The sequence below is a fragment of the Mesoplodon mirus genome (assembly GCF_964341445.2).
Source record: "Mesoplodon mirus genome assembly, chromosome: 2".
In the NCBI taxonomy this organism is placed as follows: Eukaryota; Metazoa; Chordata; class Mammalia; order Artiodactyla; family Ziphiidae; genus Mesoplodon; species Mesoplodon mirus.
The window spans coordinates 14,916,235-14,933,307 of NC_138977.1; the positions used below are offsets into that span (position 1 = coordinate 14,916,235).

The 17,073-nt window shown below is 37.8% G+C and overlaps 1 protein-coding gene across 2 annotated transcripts in view; it reads left to right on the forward strand.

The window, feature by feature from the left end:
- The window catches only part of SLC39A8 (solute carrier family 39 member 8), a 73,346-nt gene extending 58,027 nt beyond the window's left edge, over window positions 1–15,319 (forward strand). For both annotated transcript variants that reach the window (XM_082636801.1, XM_082636802.1), the window contains exons 7-9: window positions 11,182–11,389; window positions 11,590–11,774; window positions 13,868–15,319. In XM_082636801.1, coding sequence (XP_082492927.1) covers window positions 11,182–11,389; window positions 11,590–11,774; window positions 13,868–14,017 — 543 coding nt within the window. In that variant the 3' untranslated portion in view covers window positions 14,018–15,319. The remainder of the gene's footprint in view (window positions 1–11,181; window positions 11,390–11,589; window positions 11,775–13,867) is intronic.
- The last annotated feature ends 1,754 nt before the right edge of the window (window positions 15,320–17,073 follow it).

The following is a 17,073-nucleotide window of genomic DNA, read 5'->3' on the forward strand; positions in this document are numbered from 1 at the left end:
AAAAACGTGTAAGTATCCTCGAGTTAGATGCAAGGTGGCTGCTGGTAAAAGTCTTCTGCCCTTTGGAGGTCACCGGGACGGATGTGGAGGCACTGATGTCTGCTGACTAGGATGTGATTTGGCATTCCATTACTCCATCCAGTTCAGCAAAACAAGACCCCCCTCCCCTTGATTTATTTAAAAGAAAAATTTACTGAACACCTACTAATATTAAACTTTGGGCTGAAATGAAAAAAGAAAAAATCCTTGTCCACAAGGAGCTTTTGATCTGGCTCCACGACATTAAAGAATTGGTGACGAAACAAGCAAAGAACAACAGAAACACTTCTGCACTTTCAGAGTGTTTTTTTTAATGTAGAGAACCAATTTGGAATTGATTAATGAACATTTTTCTATGCACTTTTTGCTCATGTTGTGTAACTGCCCTTATGTTTGTTCTTTGGAAAGACTGGAATAGATGCTTCATGTGACAATGATTTGTGAACCTGTCATGAGAGACAATGTACTTTTACTATTACTTGACCTTCATTTATTCAGACAACAAATGTTCAGAGTGCCTGCAGTGCTTGATACTGGATGAGCAGGAGTGAATAAGAGAAAAGAAAACCCCATGTTTTCTGGAGATCACAGGCGTAGTTTGTTTGGCCTAGAAGTTTAAATCCTGTCTCTGCCCCTTTCTAGAGGTGTGACTTTGGGCAAGTTACTTAATTAACCTCTTTATAACTCAATTTCCTCATCTATAAAATGGAACTAATAACCTCATGGGGTTATTGTGAAGATTAAATGACTTTACTACCAATGACTTGTGCTGCTACCATTATCATTTTACTGTTCTGAGTTCTTGAGCACATCCTGTGTCGTTCATGCTCAATTCCTCCCTATCAAATGTCTTTTCTTGAATATAAAAAAAGAATGTATATATATATATATATATATAAACTGAATCACTTTGCTGTACAGCAGAAATTAACACAACATTGTAAATCAACTATACCTCAATACAAATTTCTTTTCTTAAACCGGTGAGCAAATCTTCAGAGTATCCATTTGCGTCTTTAAGAGGGAATGAGGTCCTGGTACCCTTATCCCCTGTGTAGTTCTCACCCCTCACTCTCCACATACAAAGTAGAGATGCTCTGTTTTTCTAAACTGTTGAAATAGAGACCGGGGCTGGTTGCCTCTTCAGAGAACAGGGTTATTTCTAACCCTCTGTTACTCACTTTCTTCTCTCCTGGCAGACTGCCTGTTTCTTAGTGCCCCCCCGTGGCCCTCATCACCTCTTCTGTTGCGGTGACTGTGGTTGGCACTTGCTCTTGTCCCTCTTGTCACCTGTCATCCCTTGCCTCTTATCGCTTTCCCAAACTTCTTGCTCTAAGAGGCTTGCATTTCTAGATCTCTGCCAATCAGACAGCCTGCCCTCATCTTTTGCAGGGCTCAATGGTCAATCACTTGTAGTACACTGGGTGGGGTCTTCTTTATTTCAGTTCTTTGCACATAATTCATGTCAAATGGTAATTACAGCACAGGCAGCTGCTGCATGGGGTCGGTTCCTCTACCACATCCCACCCTACTCCTGTTTCCTCCTCTGAATTATTCTGGGAGACTTGATGCTGAGTAATGTAGATATCCCTGCCATTGGGGAACCCCATTTTTCAGGAGCCCCGCAACAAATTTCTCCAACTTAAATGAAAATTTAACCAATTTCCTGGTGCTCTGGCTTCCTTTAAGGTCTTCTCAGTAACAATGAGAGTTGCGTGGGCTGGGGAGTACATCACGCAAGCTTTTTCTAAGAAACGATATCCTGCTTCTCGAATGTATCAGAGCATTAATGCCCTCCTCCATCTGTAGTAACAGTAGGCATCCTTTTAGAGAGGCGTAAGTAGTCCATTAGGGTAACTGTAAATACTTAATTAGTATATACTCTAAGTTCCATTGGCAAAATAGAAGCATAATTTCTTGAAAACCCCTCAGATTTCTCCTAAATTATTTTTATCAGGACAGTAAAATGATATGGTCCCAACTGCAAATGAAAGACAATTATTTCAACTCCTAAGGAGCTAAATAACTTCAATCACCTCTCACAGAAGGGATGGAGGGAAAGGAAACAATTTTCAAGCTTTCGGGAAATTATTATTTTCTCGTTAATGGTTATTTTCATTGGCAAAGAGAGTTTTGAAAATAGTTATGAGGTTTGTCTTGAAACCAAATGACTAGAGACTAAGTGCATTTGAATTATATTTGGTTATAGGCATTAAAGATAAAATTAATTTCTCTTTTCTCATATGAAGTTTGATTTTGTTTATAGTGAGCTGAGACTGACTCTTAAGGGCTAGAGGAAGGACAAAGGAACCACCAGCTATAAAGTCCATTGAAATCTCTTGAAAGTACAGCCATAAAAGCAAAGCCCATTGAAATTTTATATTTGTATAGTGCCTTTAACTCTTTATATCTTCGTGTCTATTTAATCCTTTTCATAAGTTTTCCTGTTCAAATATATATAATAGTATATAAAGAGTCTGTGAGTGTTGTATGTGGAATGAGCATTTAACTTTGAATCAGTCGTGTCCTTTCCAGAATGAGATGGCACTTTCAAGTAAGGATAAATAAAAAATAGAAAAGGGGCAGTTTACAAAACTCTGGGCAAGTTGTGGGTGAACCACAGGGGAGAGTACAGTAAACCTGGGGCTTGAAATGGTGGAGCTGTTAACAATTGTATGTCCAAAGGGAAAGGGGAAGGAAGAAGCTACTAGAACTGGGAGGGAACTAATCTTGTACAGAAAGCTACTGTTCAGTGGAGCAGTGATCTTTAATTAGACACATAGCCAGCCTAAGTTGCCCCTCAAGGAGGGAGCCTGGGGGATAAATTAAGCAAACATTGGGATGGCCAATGAAAGATACAAGTGACATTTATAGTCAGGTCTTCTTGCTCACTTTATTACTGAGGCCATCCTCAGTGATAGCCTCTTGTGAGATTTAATGGAATAGAATTGTCTTCATATTCTGTGCCTTTTACAGATCTGTGCCACCAGTTTCCAATTTTGTTTTTTGAAAGTCTCTGATCACCTGGCCAACCCTTTTAGCACCCACCCATGAGTTAGAGTAGATGTATATCTCAGGCCATTATTTCTACACGAAGTTCAACACAACACTCAAAAGTTCTGCCCACTTGGAGGATTTATCTTTATTGTTTTAAGTTCATTGTGAGTAAGATTGTATAGCTGGTTGGTGCTGGGACACTCACTATTCACAGTTAACTGGCTATAGGAAATGCCCCATGTAGCCTTATTGTTGTCAAGGGAAAAGAGATGAACTATCAGGTTTAGATTATGAGAGTCTGAATCAACTGCCATTGCAATCTGTGTCTTCAAGACTGGTGTGGGCTTGTACTTGTATATACAATTTAATGATGGAATGCTGGTGTGAACAGCTGATTTTATGGCTTGCTGGGAATGATCTCAGGGCCACTAGATGTTCCGTGGGCACAAGGTAAGTCTCTAGAAGGACCTAGGAACAAGCAAGGAACTGCTTTTGAGATAAAGAATAGTTAATGGCAAAAAAGGTCATGGCTTTAGCCTAACATCTTAAGGGTCTGCTCTGTGATTCTCTGATCAGGGATTGCCAGAAGGCTCCTTTCAGCATCTCTGTCTGCCACAGATTATTCCAATTCCACTGGCTCTGCTGGGTCCTAAGAACCAACTGGCAGGAAAGCTTGCAATATAGCCTAGAGCTTGCAGAGTCCTTTCATGTTCTGGGCTTCATTGAAAATTGAAGCCCACCCATGGGTAACCAATGTCCCATTTCCCCATACTTTGAATATATGAAAAACCCAATTAAATTCCATTTTGGGGGGTCTGTTTTTTATGGCCACTTCCAGTACCAGTGATTCTATCAGGATCTCAATGGGAAATAGATGGACTACTCAGATTAGAATAATTTAAGGAAGATTTATTTATAAGGTGTGAGTGGGTTATAAGAGTAGTGCATGAACCAGGGACTGGTAATGGTAAAGTTGTTACCACCCCTGGGCCCAAAGGATGGCGAAGAAGGAGCAGTTACTAGAACCTGGGAAGAGAGTTGTCTTGAGAAGAGCTGTGTTCTCCATTTGAGGGTCATTGACAGCTTGAGGTGACCACACAAAAGGGTATCAGAGGAATAAATACCCTGACTTCTCCTGCCTTTCTTCCCCTAAGCTCCCTCTAGGGCTTCCCAGTGGTCTATCTCAAATGGAAACCAGAGGATAGGAAGCCTGTAGCAGTGGCTCATCCAGGAAAACAGCTTCAGGACAGAGAGCAGGGTGAGAGGGTGGAGAGTCATTCTAAAAGGGCAGAGGGGAATTAATTGTCATGGGCCTGAAGTTTGAGTCTTGGATGTTCCTTTTTGGACTATAAATTCCAGCAACATGGAGATTCTTTTATTTATATTTCTGTCCTCGGTTCTTAGCACTGTTTCTGCCTGCTGTAAAATAGGTGTTTGGTAACTAATTAAGGAGCCTAATCCCAACACCTCCTGTGTGATGTTGAGCAAGTCATTTATATTCTTGGACTGTCATTCTCCTCATCTCTAAAATTAGGATACTACTATCTGTTCTGTTTTACTTGTGAGGATGTTGTAAAGGTCAAAAGGAAACGAAGACACTAATATATGCAAGTGCTTTGTAAACTGTGAAATGCTGAATACGCAAGCTACTACTTTCCATCTTAGAGATTCCTTTCTTCCTATACCAGTCAGTTATCTGATTCATATAAACTTACTAATTTAGATTGCATACTTTTCACAGTGGGTTTTACCTTCTGGCTAATTAACCTCCTGACTCGTTCATACACCTTGAACTCCGGTAGTTGAAAGCTCAATAGCTTTCTTCAAGAGTATATTTATGTCCAAGCTCAAGCATCCTTGTTAAAAGTTTTTCTTGTTTATTTTTAACACGTGTCACTGCACCCTCTCACTTCTCTAAAGCTCTTTTTTTGGGTAGATTTACTTGTTCTCCTATTTTCTCCAATCATCTTGATCAGTATGCTCCTGAATTTATTCAAGGATCTTATGTGAGCAATCTTTTGTCTTGCACACTTTTCTCTTAGGCAGTTTTTGTTTTTCTTCCTTTTAATAATGCTGGGTTCATCTGTACTTTGTTAGGTAAAATGCTCTGTGTGACACAGTAATAACTATTCATGGAGCACTTAGCAGTTCATAAACATCTTATTTAATCATCACAACAATCCTATGAAGTTAGTAGTATTATTTTCTCTATTCTACAGATAAGGAATCTGAAGTCAGATTCCAAGTAATTTTTTTTAAGAGCAGTTTTAAGTTCATAGCAAAATTGAGAAGAAAGTACAGAGATTTCCCATATATCCCCTTCCTCACACTTGCCTAGCCTCCCCCATTATCAATATCCCCCAGCAAGTCAGTACATTTGTTACAATTGATGAACCTGCATTGACACGTCATAAGCGCCCAAAGTCCATAGTTTATAGTTCACTCTTGGTGTTGTACATTCCATGGGTTTGGACAAATGTGTAATATATCCATCATTGTAGTATCATATAGAGTATGTTCACTGCCCTAAAAATTCTGTGTGCTCCACCTATCCATCCCTTTCTTTTTCCCCAGCTCCTGGCAACCACTGATCTTTTTACTGTCTCCTGTTTTGCCATTTTCAGAATGTCATATAGTTGGAATCATAGAATGTAGTCTTTTCAGATTGGCCTCTTTCACTTAGTAATATGCATTTAAGATTCATCCATGTCTTTTCATGGCTTGATAGCTCATTTGGGGTGTGTGTAACAAGATTCCATTGTCTGGATGTACCATAGTTTATTTATCCATTCACCTAATTAAGGAGATCTTAGTTGCTTCCAAGTTTTGGCAATTAGGAATAAAGGTGCTGTAAACAACAGGTTTTTGTGTGGACACAAGTCTCCAACTTCTTTGGGTAAATACCAAAGAGCATGATTTCTGAATCATATGGGAAGGGTATGTTTAGTTTTATAAGAAACTGACAAAATGTCTTCCAAAATGGCTGTACCATTTTGCATTCCCTCCAGCAATGAGTGAGAGTTCCTGTTGCTCCACATCCTCGCCAGTGTTTGGTGTTGTCAGTGTTCCTGAGTTTGGCCATTCTAATAGGTGTGTAGTGTTATCTTGCTTTAATTTGCATTTTCCTGATGACATATGATGTCATATCCTTATTTGCCATCTGTATGTCTTCTTTGATGAAGTGTCTGTTAAAGTCTTTAGCCCATTGTTTAATAGGGTTTTGTGTTTTCTAATTGTTTAGTTTTAAGACCTCTTTGTATATTTTGTTTAAGCCCTTTATCAGATGTGTCTTCTACAAATATTTTCTCACATTCTGTGGCTTGTCTTCTCATTCTATTGACATTGTCTTTTGCAAAGCAGAAGTTTTAAAATTTTAATAAAGTCCAGGCTATCAGTTATTTCTTTCAAGGATTATGCTTTTGGTGTCGTATCTGAAGAGTCATGGCCATACTCAGGGTCATCTAGGTTTTCTCCTGTGTTATCTTCTAGGAGTTTTAGAGTTTTGCATTTGCATTTAGGTCTATGATCCATCTTGAGTTCATTTTTGTGAAGGGTGTCAAGCCTGTGTCTAGGTTCATTGTTTTTTTTTTTTTTTTCATGTGGATGTCCACTTCTTCCAGTACTATTTGTTGAAAAGACTGTCTTTCTCCATTTTATTGCTTTTGCTTCTTCGTCAAAGATAAGTTGACCATGTTTATATGAGTCTACTTCTGGGCTCTCTGTTCTGTTCCATTGATCTGTTTGTCTACTCTTTCATCAGTGCCACACCATCTTGATTACTGTAGGTTTATAGTAAGTCTTGAAGTCAGATAGTGTCAGTTCTCCAAATTCGTTTCTTTCCTTCAATGTTGTGTTAGCTATTCTAGGCATTTTGCGTTTTCATATAAACGTTAGAATCACAAAATATCCACAAAATAACTTGCTGGGATTTTGACTGGGATTGTACTGAATCTATAGATCAAATTGGGAAGGACTGACATCTTGACAATTCTATGTTGAGTCCTCTAATGCACGAACAGAATAGTTTTTCTTTGGTTTCTTTCATTATAATTTTGTGCTTTTCCTCATATAGATCTTCTACATATTTTGTTAGATTTATACCTAAGTATTTCATTTTTAGGGGTTGCTAATGTAAATGGTATTATGATTTTAATTTCAGATTCCACTTGTTCATTGCTGGTATATTGGAAAGCAACTCTTATATATTAACCTGTGTCCTGCAACCTTGCTGTACTTGCTTATTATATTCTAGGAGCTTTTTTTTTTTTTTATTCTTTTGCATTTTCTACATAGACATATGCCAACAAAAAGTTTTATTTATTTCTTCCCTATGTGTGTATACCTTTTATTTCCTTTTCTTATCTTATGTTAGCTAGGACCCAAGTAACTTTCCAAATGACACAGAGCTGTTAAGTAGCAGAGCCATTACTTAATCTCACACCCATTTTGTGCCAAAGCCCATACCCTTTAATCATTAAGCTAGCTTGCATTCAGTGCCCCTTTCTTTAACTCTCACCTCTCTTTATTTGCAGCCTCTTAAAATAATATTTTATTGTTTTTATTTATATTACATTAACTTCTCTTTTATGGGCATAGATTTTATGTTCCTTTGCATACAATTTTCAGCTCTTGTTTGTTTACTTGTACTTTCTTTTGCCATCCTTGTTATGTTTTTTGAAGTGTTTCTACTTTCCTTTTTGACTTTTTTTTTTTTTTTTTTAACCAGAGTTCTTGCTCTGCAAAATTCTTTCAGCATGGGATGTAGAATTTGAAATTTAACTTCACCTGCAGTGGTTGCTCACTTTTACCTTCTTATCAATAAAATATACAGACAATAAACCATGAAAAAAATTTTATTAATCATGACTTTGTTCCATGCTATTCTTTCTCCCCCTATTCTGATTAGTCTGCACTTTACTTTGACTTTCATTTTCATTAATTATTAAGGTGAGCAATGTTAAGAGCCTTGCTGATGATTACACAGTAATTCTTGTCAGAGCCGAGTGAGAACTTGGTTCTCCTGGACTACCTAGTGATGTCTTTTCACTAGATTGAGTTGCCTTATCCTGGCTGAGGTTAGAAAGAGCCTCACATTTAGTATACAAGTCAAACAAGGAAGAAAGCAAGCAAGCAACAACAGCAAAGAAAAATAAAAAATAAAGGGAAAGAGAAGAATACTCCCTAATTTAACTAAAGGGACTTGACTTAATTGTCTCTCTGCTCAGTGACTTTGTTCCAGGTGAATTAAAAAAGAACTGTTTGTGAATGTTTGCCTTCTTTCATTTGTTCTAAGACTATTAAAAATGTATAACTGTTAACCTACCCAACCGTGTCATTTGAGACCTAAGATTGTAAGGCTAAAAGGAAGCATAATAAATAGAGTCAATAATATCTGTACTCAGAGGTAAGAGAACCATGCCTGATATATTAATTTAATTTCTTTTTCAGAATTAAGGGAGTTTGTATACAGACTCTGTACAAAATATCAGGTAGTCAAGACTTGGTCTTATAATCTTTCCCCTAAATCATCACAAGTAAATAAGGAAATTATAAATATGTGATTAGGTAAACCAAGTTGGAAGAGGAAAACAACTGGTCTTATTAAATGTATCTTGGCAGTAGGTTTTTGCAAAGCCAAGGTCACTTCCTCTGTGGCTTTTTCTCATGACTGCCTTTGTTTCTCTTTTGGCAGTAATTGCTCCCTGATCCGGAGTATTTCTTATCCAAGCTACCCATTTGACATGAATAAGTCACTGTTGTTTATTATGTTGTGCATTTAAGATATATCAGTTATTAAATTAATTAAACAAGGAGACAATTAAGCTGAGGTGGCTGTAATGTCATATACAAGCAATCCAAAATCTAAGCCTGTAAATGCCTCAATGTTACAAAATCAAAACCTAAGAACAATCCATTGCAAACAGCCATCTAGGCTTTAAGCTGTAGCCAGTCAATAATTTCCTTGCTTTGCTTCCGTCTTTTCTCAGTAAATGTGTCTCCCTGCGCTTCCTGTCCATGGAATGCTCCTAACCACTTCTCTGCCAGATTGGAATCCATTCTTGCTCAAATAAGATCTTAAACTTTTAAATTTGCCTCAGTTTATGTTTTAACACTATACAGTAAAAAGACCACATTTTAAAACCAGATGGAATTCTTTTTATGCTGATGAGAATTGCCTTTTAAAGTAAAAGGAGATTAAATACTTATTCCAACATTGCTTCAAGTGTTTTTGAGAGAAAGGGGGTATTCTCCTTGCAAATCGCCTTCAGACTTTACCACAAACAAGAGGTGTTCCCTACCCCCCACCATAAGTTTGGAGTAGTAGAACAGTTACTAGAAAAAGCACACTTCTTTCTTTTGTATCCCTAGTAAGTTCACCAGCCTTTCTGTGCTTTAGTGTCCTCAACCATAAAATGATGGATAATAGCTGTACTTAACTCACAGAATGGTTCTAAAGGAATTAAATATCTGAATTGCTTAGTACAGTGCCTGGCACATAATAAACACCATATGCCTTTGCTATAACTGTTTCTACCACTACTAACAGCTAGCAACTACTACTAATGATCCTCCCTCCTTTCATATTAATTTAAGAATTTATTGGCTCCAAATGACTTTTGGCTGTGTCTACAAACAAAAAACATCCCTCAAAGCTGAAGATTTGCCACTAATGAAACAGTGAAAAGATGTGTGGCAGGATCTACCTTCAATTCTGAAAGGAGATCCCCAAACTGTTTTGAGCAATGAAGTGACGTCAGAATACGCACACAACTGCGCAGATGATTGCTCTGAAGGAAGCCCTTTTCAGCTGATATATGTTGCACTTTTTTTTTTTTTTTGCGGTACGCGGGCCTCTCACCGTTGTGGTCTCTCCCGCTGCGGAGCACAGGCTCCTGACGGGCAGGCTCAGCGGCCATGGCTCACGGGCCCAGCCGCTCCGCGGCATGTGGGATCTTCCCGGACCGGGGCACGAACCCACGTCCCCTGCATCGGCAGGCGGACTCTCAACCACTGCGCCACCAGGGAAGCCCTGTTGCACATTTTTTAAAAGAGTCAGTCGTATACTTTACATCTTGCTTCTCCAAGGTAAATACGCTTCTTGAAGATAGAAGCTGTATTTTCCACTTCTGTGCACTTTGCATAGCATACAGCACACTGTTGTACAAATTGCAGGTGTTCAATAAATATGTTGATTAGCTGCTGAGGTAGAGTTGCAGGAAGGAGAATTAGGAATAAAATGTTCTCCAGTTAATTGCAAATTGCTTCCCTGCTTAAAAATGAATTTGCCTTTTATTATCTTTTTCCACAGTTTCTGGAAAATGCTTCAGTTGGCATCTGTCATTTGATTTTATACAATTTTGTAAATTTGATGGAAATTTGAATTCTTGCAAAGGGTCTGTTGTAGGGTTTTCTGTTTTTATTATTGTTTCAAAGTGGAAAGAAGTGTTGTGTAAAAGCAAGCCTGTTCCAATCACACTTCATGGAATTTGTTAAGAGAATCATTGAAATTTAGAGCTTGTAGGGACCACGTTGTTACAACCTAAACACGCAGCACACTACCTGAATACCGTGGAAACTTAATAAGTCATTGAAAAATAAATGAGCCATTGAGTACACTCTCTTCACTTCACAATTGAAGAAACTGAGGCCCAGATTCCTTGCCCACGTCACACAGTGGCATAAGATAGATTAAAATAAATGTTCCTTGATATCATCATGCTTTAAATGTGGATCTCACATTTAAATTGTAACATGGAAGAGACTTTAAATTTAGTCTTTGACAAACTTCTCTTACTTTAAAGAATGTGAATAAATCAAATTCTTGGTTAATATCAGTTACACTTTAGGAAGGCAGTAGTGAGAATTTGTTCATACAAGTCGAAAGGATTGTTTGAAGGTGAAACCAAAGCGAAATGTTTTTCAAGTGGTTTGTTCAAGGCCTGTCAATCTCTTCCTTTCCTTTCTCCCTCCCATAAGTTTTTTTTCTCTGTTTTTATATGATTAGGGGTTCCTATCTACTATGAAAGACTTTCTGGTGGAAACATTTGTCTCTCTCAACACGTAACACATCCACGTCTGTGCATCGCTTAGACTTTCAAGAAATATTGGTGGTATCCTGTTGACTGATTTTCTGTTATTTTACAGGATGGAAAAAAAGAGTCAAGCTCATGTACCTGTATGAAGGGGCCAAAGCTCTCAGAAATAGGGACCATTGCCTGGATGATAACGCTCAGTGATGCCCTCCACAATTTCATCGATGGCCTGGCCATCGGGGCCTCCTGCACCTTGTCTCTTCTGCAGGGACTCAGCACTTCGATCGCCATCCTGTGCGAGGAGTTCCCTCATGAGTTAGGTAAGGGACCCTGCTCTTGTTCTCCAAGTCCGGTGCTTCTTGGTTTCAGGGGAGGGAGACGTTTCAGGTGACACGCTCTTAAGAATCCTGCTGATGCCTCAAAAAGATGGAGCCCTTTTTTAGACAATGATGATTTTCTTTTAGTTCATCCCCAAATAGGAAAGTAACCCTACTCACTTGATATGTTCTTCTTCTTTTAGGGGACTTTGTGATCCTACTCAACGCAGGAATGAGTACTCGACAAGCCTTGTTATTCAATTTCCTTTCTGCGTGTTCCTGCTATGTTGGGCTAGCTTTTGGCATCTTGGTGGGCAATAATTTTGCTCCAAATATTATATTTGCCCTTGCTGGAGGCATGTTCCTCTATATTTCTCTGGCGGATATGGTAAGGAATTTTAAGATTTTTATCTTGTTTTAATTTAAATTTGGAATGACACATGTGGGTTATGAATTGACTAAGGGTGACCTTTTGCTTTCCACAGTGTGGAAGGCCTTTCTGTTGTAGTTTAAAATATTCCTGGTCCAACAGATAACTCTTTTTCAGTAGTTTGTACTAATAGTGATTTGAAAGTGATTCTCGTTGATTGTTTGATCTAGGATCACATTGACAGAGGATGAATGACCTATTTTTGCTGAAGGAGAGATATCTTCCCAGGTGTTTTGCCTTGTGGGTAAAGCTTGTATTCTGTAGTATGTCTCCATAGGACTTTTCTCTCTTCTTTTGTGAGGATGTCACATTCAGAAGGGTATAACTTGTTAAAGTAAATAGCATTTTGTTATTTCAAAGTTCTGAACAGTGAGAGCCTTTTGAGTTAAACTAAAACTGGTAAATTAAAATTGAACGGTATTTACTTGGGATGGTATATATTTGTATCTATGTTTATGTCTATGCTGTGTCTGTCTTTATGTCTGTATGTGTGTAAGAGAGAGAATACCAGTGGTCCTGTGCATTTTCAAATAAATCATGGACAGCTTTCTAGAAAATGAAAATGTGCTAAGTGGATGCAACTCAAGGAATGTTGCTTTTGCATTTGGAACTGAGGAAGTATTACATACATAATTTAATAATTTAATTTCCTTCATCTGCATTTTTAGTTCCAAATGATAACTGTCTAGCTCTGTTCATTGTTCTGTGCAGGCCCTTAGAAGTGCAAGGATTTCATCTCTTAGAACCATCACTGCATTTATGTTTTTCTTCACAGAATCAATGCCTCATAGCATATTTTATGCTCGGTCATCACTTCTCCTTTCTGTAATGTAAGAACAGAATCTATTAGAGTTATTCAATTTCAAGAAATAATACTAATAAAGGATGCTGTATATACTTACTTGCTTTTTTCAGAAAGCATACTTGCTTCTTTCAGAACGGTTTCATGAATTTCATCCATTTTATCCCAGTAAGTTTTCTCAAATCAGGCAGGTGGATTGACAGTGGATTCTGGAGACCTCTTGGATGCTTTGGTACAAGGCACCACTGTATGCATTGTATGTATAGCAAATCACTTTGAAATATGTTTTGAAACGGTGGCATTTACAGATCTCCTCATGAAGCCTTTTCAGTAGAAGTTATATGCTGAGAAAGGATAGCTTTTAAGTACAGAACTTGGGGTTTTAATTGCTTTCACTGCAATAAGCTTGTTATAGTCTTCATTTCAAGAACAGAACACAGTTTATTTAAAAACCTTATGATTTTGCGAGGGACAGAACAAGCAAAAGGAAACAAATGGAAGAGAACAGGAATTAAATATATAGTGATTGCTAAAGATGTATTTAATCAGCTACTATTGATTGACATTTTTGTATCAGGCTTGGAAATTGTGGACCCTGGAGGGAGCAAAAAGGCACAGTCCCCTTGTTCCTGGGGCTTCTGTCTACAAAGAGGGGAACCTGAAATTCAACAAACAAACAAAATCACACATATGATTACATAATTACAAATAAAAAACTGTGAAATGAAAGGGAAAACAATATATATGATGAAAGATGATAATAAGGGAAGCTACATTAGGAGGGCCTAAGAGAAGCCTTCCGAGGAAAGTAAGATTTAAGCTGAAACCTCAAAGATTTAGCTCATTGAAAATTTTGAGGGAAAAGAGTTCAGATAGAGGTTTTGGTGGGTGTGAAGATTTTGAGGATGGAAAGAGGCTGGATGCATTTGAGGTCCTAAAAGAATGGTGTGGATGAAGCAGTGAGAGAAAAGAAGAGAGCTGGGGGAGAGAGAGAGAGAGAGAGAGAGACATAAAATGAGGTACATCCCATCCCACTGTATTGACTCACTGGGGGAACACTATTTTCGTACTTTTCTTCTTGTTGATGTCTGGTAGGGCTGGATATCACCGTTATGCTCTCTATACTAAAACATTTAAACAACTCAGAGAAATGCTCGTCCCCTCCCACCTCCACAGGAATCTATCAGGGACAGTTTTATGTTCTCCCACAAGATGGCAACAGTTATCTAACAATATATCTTTCCTCTAGTTTCCAGAGATGAATGATATGCTGAGAGAAAAGGTAACTGGAAGAAAAACCGATTTCACCTTCTTCATGATTCAGAATGCTGGGGTGTTAACTGGATTCACAGCCATTCTGCTCATTACTTTGTATGCAGGAGAAATTGAATTGGAGTAATAGGAAGTGAAAGATGGTGCTGTTAACGAAGGCATTTAATAAATGAAACAGCTCCTATTTAGTTAAAAGATAATTTTGTTTTCAGCTGTAGGTCAAGAAAACTGATTGTTGGTTTTCTGATCTGTGAAATAGGCCATTATTTGTTGTTAAAAATCCTTCAAAAAGCTTTTCAGTTCCAGCCTGAGAAGCCTGATACATGAGGTATTTGTTAAATACTCACTTTTTTTATGTTTCATGCACACTAAAAATCATCACAGAGCAAGAAACAATGCATTCTATAATCATTTTGACACCAAGACTTGGAGAAAAATACAGACTAGGCCATATAAGCCTTTGAACCTCTGTGGTTGTATCAAATGTTCAAGTAGTTTCAGAGTGGTTTTCTTTGAATTAATTTGTTTTAGTGCTTTCACAAGCAAGTACACAGATACAAATGATCCCAAGGCCTTAGTGAACCCAGGAGAGAAAGATTGCTCATAGCTTTTGTTTTGTTTTATATTTCAGTTAGGGACTTCTAGGATTGTTTTGAAAACCATCCTGAAATGATATGAATTATGAAATCAGTAAAGTTTGGTTAGCCCTACTAAGTCCAGACTCAGTGTAAACTCCACCAGATTCCGTAAAAAGCCAGAATAGCTTTCTTATGACTTATATGGTTGTACCATGGCAAATGGCAGAACAGTATGTAAAGCTGGTGACAACAACGTTTCGGTATCCAATGTGTTTGCTTGTGAAGGTGAAGAAAATGTTGGTTTATAGAAAGAAATTGAATGTACTTTTAAGCAATTAACTTTTAAAGATGAGCACAACTATTTAGCAGAGGGTATTTTAAGTAAATGCAAAATAGCAGCTGGACGGCTGTATTCCAAAGACTGATTGGCTAGGAAAGATATGTTCCTTATGGGTGATTGAGAGACATTCAGAAAATACTTCTTTTGTGTTCGGCCTACATTTTTCCTATATTGTAAACCTTGCAAAATAATTCCACACGCCATGGTTATTTTTCTACCCTTTATAAAAGATAGAGCCTGTTTATTCATTTAGCAGATACAAAAAGTTGATCTATAATTGAACATCCTAACCCCAATTCACACTCCCAAGTCGTTTAAGGAAAGATGATTTGACAGTGAGGAAAATGATTGAAAGAACCCAACAATGATCTCAGGAATTATATTTTTCTACAGACCATAAAATGATGTCACATAGCAATAATGCAGATGGGATGATTATGTAACATGTATGTTAATGTACATTTCACTCTATGACTGACAATTAAAGAATATTGTTTGACCAAACAGTAAACACCTTTGACTCCATGTATTGTGTCATTCATTATTCATTTTAATATGTATTTTTTGTGTGACTTCCATGTACTTGGTATTATGAGGGAGAGAAATACCTATGTTTATTTCAAAGATATTCAGCAAATAAATAACTGTAAAGATTAATCATTGTTCATTAAAATCAGTAAACATAGAATCTATTTTTATCATTTCACATGTTGACATTTAATCTTAAGAAATAATCTTTACCTCTTTAAAGCACAGATTGTATGTCTGGGTTAAGAAGCTATTTGCAACGTGATATTAAAACAGGATAGTTTAACAAACTGTCATTTGGTGTAGATCAGCGTATATGTGGACTGTCTAGGTGCTTCATGTTACTCTCTCCATGTGTTGATCTTTTGGTCATTTTCCTCAACTCTGAGGAGAACAGAGGCAATAAGGTATGAAGAAAAAGCAGAACAGAAAACTGCTACTTATTAGAGGCTATGGTTCCAGGTAGAAGGTAGGATATGGGAAGCCATGCTTAAATTTAAATTATCCTAGATAACAAAATGTAAACCTGTCAGTCAACATACCTTATCCTGAGACATTCATTATACCAGTTGAATATTCTATAATTTCAGGCTTTAAAGATGCTAGTATGGCAAACCAAAAATGATTTCAATGCGTTATATGGGTGTGTATACTTTTATTTTTGCATTATTGAACTTTATAACAATGATTACTAATTTGGCATTTTTTGAGTACTGAGTCAGACCCTGTCTTAGTCTGTTTAGGCTGCTATAGCAAAATACCACAGACTGAATAGGTTATAAACAACCGAAATATATTTCTTGCAGTTCTGGAGGCTGGAAGTCCAAGCTCAAGGCACAGGTGGATTTGGTGTCTGGTTTGAAGATGGAGCCTTCTTGCTGTGTCCTCAGGTGGTGGAAGGGCAAGGGATCTCTCTGGAGCCTCTTTTGTAAGAGCACTAATCCCGTTCATGAGGGCGCCACCCTTTTGATCTAAGTATTTCCCAAAGCCCTTACCTCCTAATATCATCATCTTTTGGGAGTTAGGATTTCAACATATGAGTTTTGGGGGGACGTAAACATTCAGACCATAGGAGACCTCTATTACCATACTCATGTGGAGTAACAGCCAACCTGAAGAATCTGAAGACCCCAGGCTCACAGCGACAGGTTATTCTCACGCTCACGGGTCTGATGAGCAGATCCAGCCTGGGCTCTGCTGGGTCGCTCCACTTCAGGCTGTGGGTCATGTAGGTTGGGCCAGTGTAGTAAGAGGTGCTACAGAGTCAAGTGGCAAATAGACATGCAATTCTAACGCAGGAGGAGATTGAAGAGTGCAAATGGGTTCAATGTACCCTATGTAGATTTATTATTTCATTTTCCTTAGAAAAAATCTAATACAAATTCACCCAGAGTTTCCAGAACTACTTTCATGTTTGAACTTAGTATTTAATACCAATTCCTTTTTATGAGAATATGATTTTCTTTCCCTTACCAGTGTAAGTTATTGTGTGTAGATGTATGGATGTCACACCGGTTTGCTCTAAGTCAGGATAATCTGTGTTTCTTCAGTTTGCAACTCTGACCCTGCGAGGTTCACTTCTATAGCAGTTGCTTAGCAGTGCCAATGTGAGAGTCCAGTTGTATAATAGCCCCTGAATAGCATTTCATAATGACCTCTAGATGTTTAGTATTTCCAGCCTACCAACCCAACATCTAAGGGGTTTCTTTACCTAGGAGCTTAAATTTTTGAAAAATG